General features: G+C 35.2%; 1 protein-coding gene across 12 annotated transcripts in view; it reads right to left on the bottom strand.

The window, feature by feature from the left end:
• Window positions 1-6,229: 6,229 nt before the first annotated feature.
• Window positions 6,230-12,546, bottom strand: part of mapk10 (mitogen-activated protein kinase 10) — a 66,362-nt gene continuing 60,045 nt past the window's right edge. For 9 of the 12 annotated variants that reach the window (XM_059541651.1, XM_059541650.1, XM_059541653.1 and 6 more), the window contains one exon: window positions 6,230-7,929. In XM_059541651.1, the coding sequence (XP_059397634.1) occupies window positions 7,787-7,929 (143 nt within the window). In that variant the 3' untranslated portion in view covers window positions 6,230-7,786. Of the gene's footprint in view, window positions 7,935-12,546 lie in introns of all 12 variants that reach the window. The other 3 variants (XM_059541658.1, XM_059541660.1, XM_059541659.1) reach the window with 3 other exon arrangements.

Genomic DNA, 12,546 nt, shown 5'->3' with positions numbered 1-12,546 from the left:
GATCATTTGCTTTCAGCGGTGCTAGACGGGAGAAAGTCTGTTAAAATGAAGTCTGAGATGGGGTTTGTTCATCTCCCGGACCATGTGGGGTCATTTGCCTTGTCGCAGCTGTTCATGCTTCTACTGTAGCTCGATGCATTTATTGAAATGCAATGAAATTAAATTATGTGACCTCATTTAAACTTGTCTTCAATTGTCTTGTGTCATTGTATCAGTCGCTGGACTCGACCACACATGAAATCTGTGGGTTGTCTGATATCTACAGCTACAAAATTAACATTAATAATTTATCTAATATTTATGACATTTTTTTTTCAGTTTCAAATAACTGTTTTATATTAAATGTAACTGATTCTTGTGATTGCAAAGGTGAATTTTTAGCATCAAGTTTAAAGTCCAGTCTTCAGTCTCACATGATCCATCTGAAATCATAGTAACTTTATTTTATTTAAACTTTTTTTTTTAACCACAACTATTATTATTGTTCTTAGTTAATGATAGCAGCAGAGCTTGCATCAGGTATGAGGCTGATTAAATGAGAATTATTATTTTTTTGTGTGTTCTTATTAACTAATACTTTAACTTTACTACAGACCTCTAGTGCTGCCCAGATGCACTCTGGGACTCCGCACCTTTCTTCACTGGATAATAGGCTTAAAGCAGCCGGACAAAGTAAACGCAGCCTGCAAATTCCATTCTGAGCTACCGATGACAGAAACAAGCAGGATCCAGGAATATTTTCACGCCAAGCTTGCGCTGAAGAATACAAACCTCTGGAAGCTGGAGAGCAGCACAGATAAAAGTGGGCTTCTCATGCAGGGAACGTCTTTTGTTGGCGATTTGGGTTTAGCTCTGTTTTATAGAACTAAACCGAATGAGACAGAAGTCCACTGTAGGTAACAGAGCCATGGAGAGTGTGTGTGAGAGAGTTGAATGAAATAAGAACTGTACAGTGGCCCTAATAGCTACTCCGTTACATAACCACTATAATGGCTGAAAACATCAAACTAAGGTGCTTCTGCAAAGATATGCCTGTTGTTGTTCTCAAAACCAATTTTTGCGGTTACTTTTAAAATCAGCCGAGTGTCAAAGTAATTATAGCGGATTCAACTCAAGCTCACACAGGTGTTCAAGCAGAATCATGCTTAACTGAACAACTTAAGGTTTTTCTAAGAAAACAATAAAAAATTTATCATTGTTCAGATCAGCTGGTGTAGGAACTGCAAGCTTGAGGATTTCTAAGAAAGACTATACAGTAGGTGATCAGCTGTGATTAAAAGGGCCATTAATTCCCCATTTTCATATTATAAATCTATACTAATTATTAATCATTTAATAATTTAGCATATTTTAAGGTAATTTATTAGTTGACATTAAATACCAGGGAATATGAGGTCATGTGGCATGAATATGCTACTGTAAACTGAAATACTAATTTAACCTCTTCATGCATAGTGGTCACTACAATGGACAGATATTAAAAAAGCATTTTCTTGAATTTGCACGGGTTTTTATGGCCAATTTGCACATCAGCCTCTTCATTGGACCCTGGTGCATCATCCTATAAATTGCAACCAAGTGGCAAGCTGTTGTGTTTCGATTTTTTCCCTCTCCAAACCAAGATAGCCAAGGGTCACTCAGACAAGCCAAGTTGCTCCGGAGTATCCACCCATTCCTTCTATCCTAGGAGACTCTTGTAGGTTAAAATGTCATTTTTGTGACAGGATTTTTTGTTTTTGTTTTGTTTTTCTTTAATGCTTGTCTTGTAATATTTTATGTGTAAAATTTTGTATGCTGCCATTTTGGCCAGGACTCCCTGGTAGAAGAGATTTTTATCTCAAGGGATTATTCCTGGTAAAATATGGGTTAAATAAAAATAAATAAAAAATAAATAAAATAAAAAAATAAATAATATATTGCAGCATCAAGCATTATCTAATGAGTCATATCACAGTAAAATTTTTCAAGTTTTGATTTTAGATTGAGAGAAAACTCTGATTAAACACATGTCCACTGTAGTGGACATCATGCATCAATTGCTATATTTCAGCTACAATTCATAATTATAATGTGAATATTGTTTTTGAAACTTCAAAACTTAATCTGCAGTGACTTTTTTACTGTAAATAAATGTATTTGTATTATTAGAATGTAATTTTCATTGACATCGAAAAAAGTCATTTGATTACATAATGTATGAAAATTGTAATGCATTACTTGTTAGATCAAAAAGTAATCTGATTTCGTAATGCAAGTTATAGTAATGCGTTTTTTTACTCATGACATCAAAAAGTAATCTGATTACGTAATGCACGTTATTGTAATGCGTTTTTTAACACATAACATCAAAAAGTAATCTGATTACGTAATGCACGTAATTGTAATGCGTTTTCTAACTCATAACATCAAAAGTAATCTGATTGTGTTATGTGCTTTATTGTAATGCGTTTCTTTACTCATAACATCAAAAAGTAATCTGATTAGGTAATGCATATTACTTGTAGTTAATTACTTGTTAGATCAAAAAGTAATCTGATTAGGTAATGCACATTACTTGTAGTTAATTACTTGTTAGATCAAAAAGTAATCTGATTAGGTAATGCACATTACTTGTAGTTAATTACTTGTTAGATCAAAAAGTAATCTGATTAGGTAATGCACATTACTTGTAGATAATTACTTGTTAGATCAAAAAGTAATCTGATTATGTAATGCATGTAAGTTGTTACACATTACTTTACTTGTAACATCAAAAAAGTAATCTGAATGCATTATGCATGTTACTTGTAATGCATTACCCCCAACACTGATCATTTCAGATGAGATTGAAAAAACGTATCGCTAGGTTTTCTCAGAGGAGGGCTATGATAGAAATGTGCATGTCCATCTTGAACATAATAAGAAATATCAGCTAATAAGGGTAAATATCCATACTCTGGTGCACTGGAGGGAGCATCTGAGTGGTTTCCACAGTTGTACCTTGACAGGCTGCAGAAAATTCTGATGGAATCATGTCCTCATGTTCTAATATCAAAGATACGCAAAGTGCAACTTGTATGAAGTTGTATGAAGCCTTTGCAATATTTTGCATTTATATTTTTTGTATATATTTTATAGTTTTCACATGATTTCATATAATTGTATTGATTAGTTTGCTAAATTCACATACTTTATCTGTTTGATTATTGTCTTATATTTAATATAGTATATATTCAGTTTAAACCATAACCGCATGCTTTCCACTCAAGTGGACATCTGAAGATCTCTTTGAAATTTTTGTAAAAAAATAAAATAAAAAATCAATTCTTGTTTTTCATGCCCTAAAAGCAATAAAAACACATAGGAAAAAAATCCTGGCTGAGGTTATCATAATTCATGCATGAAAGGGTTAAGCAGCATCTTGCTGTTATTTCAATATTTGTGCATGCAAAATGCTTACAATCTGATGTAAATTGAGAATCTATATAAATATTCATACTTGTTGAAGTTCAATTGTAACATGCAAATTCAAGAAAAGATGACATTTAATTTCAAGGTCAAAGGAGTTTATTTTCAGTCACATACAGATATTTATATTACATACACAGTACCTTTAAAATGTTGGGTGCTAACAGAAATCCATAGTGCTGTTTAAATCTTTCATTTTTATTTTCATTTTTTTCCCCAACCATCTCATCTTCTCTTGCATTTGTAGAATAATTTGATTTGAACAACAGCCTGGAGCGGGAGGTGTGAAAATGACATTAGATATCAAACAGCACTGCGTAAAGAAGCACAGTCTCCATCTGAAACCCTCAACAGAATGGCTCACTGACAGCACAGAGAGAGAGGCTTTAAAATACCGTCCGAGTGAAACCATAAAGACTTGATTGAGTTAAACATCACCATGAGACTCGTCACATTAACTAGCACATGATGTGAAATCATGATTACAAAAACAATCCATCATTCATCCACACTTTAAGAGTCGTGATATTGCATTCCTGTGATTTCTAACATTGAAGAACCTTAGAAAGAAGGAACAAAAGGTAACAAAAAATGACTGGAAACAGGGTGGAAAGAAGAAAGGAATGAAAAAGAAAGGAAGAGCAAGGAAGGAAGTAAAATGGAAAGGAAAAGGAAGGGAAATAGAAAGAAAGAAGGAAAATCAAAGTGAAAGGAGGCTCTGTATTGCTCTGAGTGTTTTCTTTGATTGCAACGACACTTTGATTTATCAGCGGTATGCTGTTGTGCAGTTTGTTTGGATGGAAGTATGTACGTCATACTAAAATATAACATTAAATACACTCATTTCAAACATAACATGACAGATGTGTTTACTGGGAGCTGCTGAATATAGTGAACATGCATTTATTTATGAACATACAAGATGGTTTTAATCAAAACCTTAAAAAAGCAAAACAAAACAAAACTTGGGGATATTTTGCAATTCGGTTCTCTAACATTGAACGTTTCTTATAACGCCACCGTCCCGGCCAATCAGTTTGAGTTCCAATGATGACATCATAATAGCACATTAAGTTACATTATTTCCAATCGTTTGTTTCCTGCTCACAAACTGCACTCCCACATTCACGAGACAATGTCAAACTCTACAATGCAAAACATGATGCCATGTTCAGCATTAACACTCAGTACTTTTTACCCACAATGCCAAAGCAGTGGCATCCCATGTACAGTATATCACTGTTCTGCGTTGGGTCGCAGGTTTATAATGGACGCTGGTTTCAGAAGCAGCATTATAACAGTGTGAAAAGTACAAACATTCAGTTTTGACACCTACATTGATCAGGAACCATTCCGAAACCAATCCCGGTTAGTTTTTTTAAAGCACCATGGGAGAAATACACACTCCTGGGCTGAAATTTCAACTCATAGTATCATGGTTTATATATCAAGTCAGTGCTTTGAGCTTCATTTCCTAACTGGTTTAAATGATGCAAAGTTTCAAAACGGACGATTGAGATGATGGATTCGCAAAAATTAACCCTGTGCGAGACCCGACAGATACGAGGGCCCTTTGGTTGAAAAATAACTTGTATAAATTTCAAAATGGCACACCACATTGTTGTCCGTCTATTCTAAAATGAAAAAATTAGATACACAACGCAACGTTTTACATTTAGTATTGAATTCTAACAAGTGAATTACAAAAGCTACTGTATTTACGTGTCCACCCTGTTGTAAATTCATCAGCAGCCATATTGAAGTAGTTTGCAGAGAACGGAGACCTCCCAGAACCCCTCTCTGTCTTCTGGAGATTATATGTATTACTTTGAACTGTGGGAAACTGTGATGACGATTGTTATGGTGAAAATGTCTGATTAGGCTGGGAAACTTCAGCTAATGTTCATGCAATTAAAACAGTTCTTTAAATGACTTCTGATATCCAAGTTCTGAGTTTTGTTTCGTTTTTTCATTTTTTTAATGTAATAAAGCAGCACCTTAATGGTGTCATATTCAGTTCTCAGTGTCTAACAGAAGGCTAGAATATGTAATCATGCTTACAAGGGTCAAAATATGATGTCAGATGTGATGAATGTGTGCAAAAAAAGTTTGATTCAATCATGTTTGATTAGTGTTAACATGAAAACAAAAGCATAATCTGAGCACATTTCTGCATGTTCTTAAAGAAACAGTTCACCCCAAAAATGAAATGTTGCTGAAATGTTCAATCCTCTACCCATAATACTGCTTTCTCCAGTGAAAATGTTGTCTCATCTGAATAAAGAGAGAAATCTGCACAGATCAAGCACTTTTTACAGGCGAAAACAGTTCATAATTGCTGCTCAAATTTTGATGTTAAAGGACAACAGGGACTGACTTTTTTTTACTGGATGAAGCATTGTTATGGATTATGGAGTCATATTTTGGCCAGAAGCAACAGTTTAAAGTTACTACCAAAATTACCATTTGCTGAAAATGTACTTACCCTCAATCAATTCGAGATGAAAATGAGTTTGTTTCTTCATCAAAACAGATTTGGAGAAATTTAGTATTACATCACTTGCTCCCTTCTGCAGTGAATGGGCGCTGTCAGAATGAGACTTCCGATTCCTTTCAGCTGAATCGGATAAACATTAACATGCAAAGCTATATAATGTGTACCCTAAAAATAGAAATCATTTCAAATAATAATGAACAGATTTTATTGACAAAAGAGTGTTTCTGGGTGAGAATGAGTTATAAAATGAGAGCTCTGTTACATAAAAAAAGAAAAAAAATCATGTGTATTTCATCCCTTTATTAAAATGTTTAGTACACGGATCAAATCGAACAAATACATGAACAAAACAAAACCGTACAACTTAAATGTTATATATTTTCAATTAACTGTATACTGCATAATGTTTATTCAATGAAGCTAGTCTTTACCTAATACTAAAAACATCAGCAATGTGTGTTTGAAAGACTACATTACTTGTCTTTTTAAAAATGTAACAATAAAATGTGAAGAGGGGGGTTACATCGCAACAGTGGCTCCAAAACATATTTGACAAACACTTGGATCTAAAATCCGGATCTCTACACTAGTAAATCTACATGAATAGGGGATTGTGGGATTAGGTAAACAGACCTGACATATCCGACACAACCTGGAACACCTCTATCAGAGCCGTCGCGTTACTATATTCATGTTTTCAAGGAGGAAACTGCATTATTTCAAAGGCACTTCCCAGATCTGAAAATAAATAAGTTTAATAAATAAACTCCAGCTGAAATGTAGGTAGTAAGCGTATTGAGTCCCTTCGGACAGCACAAAAATATGAGTTTCGAGATGAGATTTCGTTTGCGAGGAACAAAAGGGGAAGATGAGGTGCATGTGCTCGACCTGCATTCGTCTTAGTTACACACACCTTTCAAGGGTGATGGAACAGCATGCAATGCTGCCGCAGAGAGTCAGAGTTTCACAAACACAAAAAGCAGGGCTGCTGAAAGTCGGAAAATAACAGCGACAGTGCTTGTACCCCTCAATGGCTTCCTGTTAAGCAGCCTCACTTCCTGTGAAGCGTTTGAAATGCCTACTTTAACCCAGGGTTCTCTATATTTGTATATGTTTAATAAGCTTAATTACTTGTTTCTCTGACCATGCAAGACTACAGGCAAAGGGAAACGGGTGATTTGCTGTGATGTGGCAAGGTGTGCAAATACTCCCTCTACTGGCCGTCAGTCCCACACTGAAAACACCTCACAACTGTACACAATTACATATATACAAAAGATAGGGGGTGCCATTGTACATGGTATTTTTTTCCTTAGAGGTGAAATCGCATACAGACACACCGGCCCGTCCAAAAACACCAGAGAGTTTCGGCACCAGCTAATAACCATCACAGAAAATAAGGGTTGATCAGTGACCATTAAAATAAAAGCCCACCCTGCCACATCAAGTGATGCACAGAAAATTGTAAGGTATTAGATATCAGCCAGTCGATATACACTTTACATTGATGCCCAATTTTTTTCTTCCTTTTTTGAAGTCTTCTTATATTTTTAAATGCCACATGAGGGGGATTCAAAGCAAAGCAACTAGTGAAGATTCATAAATATACATATTCAGCCATTTCTTTGAATGAAAATGCATACTTTGTTGTCATTTACGCGTGACACATTATTTTGTACGTATATATATATATATATATCTTTGCCCTGTAGAGGGCGCTGTATATTAACTCATTTTTTTATTCCATAATTACATGTTTTAGAGGTTTGTGGATTTCTCATTTGGGTTCACGGGTGCCGTTCACCTTCTGAAGAACATGGGGTTGCGCAGGCAGGCGGTTAGTCACCTGCAGCACCCCAGCGGTCCGGCGGATGTCTCCAGGCTGCTGTCGGTATCAGAGGCCAAGGTCTGGTCGGTGGACATGGAGGAGATGTCGTTGACGGAGGAGGAGGGGGGGAGGCTCTCGCTGTTGTTCATGGCTGCACCTGCGCTAAGGGAAGTAACGGAGAAAAAAAAGGTTACAACGAAAAAAAAGTGCAGCCACAGCGCTGTCTACAGGGCAAAGAGATACTACAAGCAAATGTTCAAATAATAAATAAAATAATAAAAAGCACAATAACGATAAAATATGTACAAATATCCCATAGGGATGAAAGTGGGTTGTTTAAGGCTGGAGTCCATGGACTGGGTTTAGTCCTGAGGTGATACTGAATGTTGATATATTTGATCGTACAGATATCAACAAATCATGTTATCCTGGACTATTTTGTACACTATATATATATATATATATATATATATATATATATATATAAATCTTTAAGTTTAATAATTATTTAATAATTTTACACTGTGGCTGCGCCTGAAAGCATTGGCAGCTGACTTGCTGTCTCGCTGCCTTATGAGGCAATGACATGGCGGGCAGTGTTTTTGCACGAAGGCACTTCATGAATCTGATTTCGGACAGGCTTCTGAGGCAGCGTAAAGGTTTTTATCATCTACAAAATAGAATGCTAGAAATGACATAAAAAGTGCAAAAAGTTACTCAGAAATATACATTTACACACAAACTGACCACCAAACGCAACTTTCAGGCGCCATTTTTATTTATTTGTTTTATCCCAACCGTCACGGAATGGAACGCACAGGATCGTGGGATACCAAAGGCAGCGAAGGATACATCTATGCTGCCTTCAAAATTCGATCAGAAGCAGCCTTGATGCCTTCATGACTTGAAACGCTGCCTCCGAACGCATCATTTTAGAGCTTTCAGACACAGCGTAATTTTTCATTAATATTATATTAAATATAGTTAGATATTTAAAACAGTATACATATATATACACAATATTATCTTGAGAATATTTACTTTCTGTGTCTGTTTACATATTAACCTGAAAATAATATCAGTATACATTTATGTTTGTGTGTGTGTGTGTGCTAGTCGGAAATCGGAAGTCTGGTAGCCTATAAAAGTAATTCCACACAATTCCTCAACAAGATACATGATTATAGATGTTAATTTATGCAGCTAAAACTGGGCAAGATATGTTCACATCCCTAACACCATATGAATGAGCAAACGTAACTAGATACACGATCATTCTACATGTTTGCAACAAAATATGCCTTTACAGTGCCCCATTACGGATTTTTGAAAATTATCTTTCATGCAGTGTGTAACACAGCTTTAAGTGAATAAAAACATCCAGCAAAATTGTACATGTGAAAGTGCACCGTGTATAAATATAAAATCTTTCCTGAAAAAGGAAAAATTGTCCCTATTTTTTCATCACTGGTCCAATCCTTCACTAAGTCTGCTTGAACACAAGGGTTCAGCCCAATCCAATAACCCGCAAGGAGATTGCTCTTGATAAAAATCAAATGCAAATAACCCTTAAACGGCTCCCTACGATAACATTACAAGCTAATTTACTTGACTGACAGCCTACATCTTTCGTTTTAATAGAAGGCGGCTCTTTAATACCCATTCAGTGCAGTGAACATGATTTATAATAACTTTAGAGTACACTGCCCACATCCTCATTTGAGATTAACATTTCAAACATGCAATTTTGGAGCGTGACTGCAGAGTGCGGCTGGAGTGAGAAAAATTGCAATATGATAAATGATGAAAGCAGAAGCTACCCTTTAATATGAAAAGAAAAAATGAAGAGGGTGGGTGACACCGGCTCAGCAAAGGCTTTTTATCGCTGTCAGCTTTTTGGTCACTGTATGTTTTAGTCTCTCTCTCTCTCTCTCTCTCTCTCTCTCTCTTTCACTCTGTAGAAATGTGCCAGACCAGCAAAACATGGTCGCTAGTTACACAAGACATCACACTGAGAGTGTCTGTTACATCACGGCACAGGTGGCCAGCAATGTTTACACAAAAAATCTGAATAAATGACAAAAACCTCTTCACATTGTCCAGAATTCTGTTTTCTGTTTAACAAGGCTTCCTTTATTTGATCAAAAACACAGTAAAAACAGTAATATTATGAAATATTATTACAATTTAAAATAAATGTTTTCTATTTGAATTTATTTTAAAATTTAATTCATTTCTGTGATCTGAATTTGCAGCATCATTACTCCAGTCTTCAGTGTCACATGATCAAGAATCATTTCTGATTATTATAAATTTGAATGTAATATTTTTTGCTTATATTTTTGTGAAAACTGTGACATTTTTTGTTTATGGATTTTTGATGAATAGAAAGTTCAAAAGGACAGCATTAATTTATTTATATTCAGAAACATTTAGTAAAATTATAAAGTAAATATTTTAATGTCATTTTTTATTTAATGCATCCTAACTGAATGAAAGTATTACTTTATAAAAAAAAAAAGATCTTACTGAGCCCAAGCTTTTGAATGGTAATATACTTTATGAAAAGGCTGTGTTGATGTCTTTATAGTAATTATAAAGTTAAAAGATATACCAATCATCCTAAAACAAATTTTAGACCAGGCCAAGAAAAAAATAAAAAATACATAAATGAAAAATGTTAATTAGTCCTAAACTGGTTTGCTGGTCTTAGTCATTTTTAGAGCGTTTTTGGCAACTTTTCAGCTGGTCAGTACAAGACATCATATTAAACCAGCTGAATTTTTCATCAGGGAGTTTGGACTAGTTCGAATTCCAAAATGGTTTTTACCTGTTTTCTGGGTATCTATTGCCCTCTGCTCTGTTTCCATCTCAAGACCTCTGCCCTACAGCTCCTCTTGTCACATTACGCTGGCTTTTCTTTACCCACAATTCCCTTCTCAGTAAACATGTTATTTCAGTGACCGCTCCAGAGGAAATATAGACTTTCAGCTACATTGCTCTGCTCTGACTTATCAGAATCCTCCAGTCATCGCCCACAAAGGACACCTCCAGCGTCCCAGAGACCACCATAAATCTCCCGCCTATACTGCAGGATAGACACAGCATCTCAGACTCCAAGATCCTTAATAAAACAGGAAGGGAACGAGGATTTACAGCCGGCATTGATTTTAACCACAGTACAGTTCTGCGGCTTTAACTAAACACACTGAATCACTTTTCATTACAGGACGCAACATCATAGATGAAAAATAAGCTTTTGCTATTTTTAGTACATTTACAGAAATATTTTATTAATGTACAATGTCCCTTTTAACTAAAAAAAATCAACAACCGTCCACTGCAGGTGCAGGACATCTATAAACACCAGTCTTATCCAGCAATATTTATTCATGTGATCAATATCCTGCTGTTTTTTCATATTTGCTCTGTTTGCTGTCAGAAAATTATATAAATGATACTTTTCATAAAAGTGGTCATTACTAATGCTATTATTTGTAAAGCTGTTTTGAAATGACATTCAGTATGTATGTTTATGAAAAGCAAACTGAACTGAACTGAATATGTGATTTTCTACACACGATTCAACACACTAACCCACTCTGCTGTGAAATCCAGAGCTGCATTGCGACTGCTTTCTTCAGCACTTAATTACAAAGAGGGGAGACCGACTGAGAGAGAGAGCAAGAGTGAGAGAAGGAGAGAGAGAGAAATGAGGCCAGAGAAGGACTGACAACACAAGCAAAATAAATTCAAACAACCCAGCAGTATCACAAAACATAAGCGTCTAGAAACCTTTGGAGGTTAATATGCAAATAAGACTAGAGTGAACAGGAAGAACTGCAGCTCCTGTCACTGTCTGTCACCTTCTCAGTGCTGCAGGACTGCAGACATGCAGCACCGCACTAATACACACACACACACACACACACACACACACACACACACACACACACATGTGCTGCCCTCTACAGGTCACACGCAGACACAAACCTCAAAGAAAAAGCCTCTTCACTCAGTCAGTTAGGAAATGCTTGACACAAACTAAATTCCAAAAATATTTCAGACTTGCCTGAAATATATTATTGTTGTAAATGATGAAATCAGACGCCCCGGACTCCAGCCTTAATTATGAAACTTATACATATACAGTAGCAAATATACAATTTAAAATCATATACAGGTACACTTTTAAACATTAAAATTCTTGCATTAATTTCCTAAATAATTTTTTTATATAACAGTATATATATATATTATATATATATTTTATATAACAGTACTTGGTGATTTTACATTCCTGTAGCATTTATTTACATAATGGTTTATTTACATAATGTAAAGACAAAAACAAATCCCCTTCGCTTAGCTCCACCCCTTGGTTACAGTTGCCAACTCAAGCAAGCTTTACAGAACATGAAAGATAATATGCTGATATAAACTAATTGGATCTTATTTTAATGTGGGTGGAAATAAACTGAAACTGCAAAGCAGTTTATTTTTTCAGCCATCTGTCTTTAAAAAATGTTGAATTACAGAGTAACAAGTGCAAAATCTCTAGAATCCAAAAGCAAAAACTTCCCAGAGTCAACTGAAAAAAAATATATGTATAATTATGTATAATTTGTAAGTGTTCTTACTGGTGTTGATGAAAAATAATGTTTTCCATAAAACTGTGTAGAAATCTCACAGATCTTCCACTGATTTACATTATAAAACAGACAAAGCTTTCTTGAATTTATAAATTTTTGGATGGCAACCATTGCTAAAATAG

Source organism: Carassius carassius, chromosome 47 (genome assembly GCF_963082965.1).
Source record: "Carassius carassius chromosome 47, fCarCar2.1, whole genome shotgun sequence".
NCBI lineage: Eukaryota > Metazoa > Chordata > Actinopteri > Cypriniformes > Cyprinidae > Carassius > Carassius carassius.
This window is presented reverse-complemented; position numbering and strand designations above follow the sequence as displayed.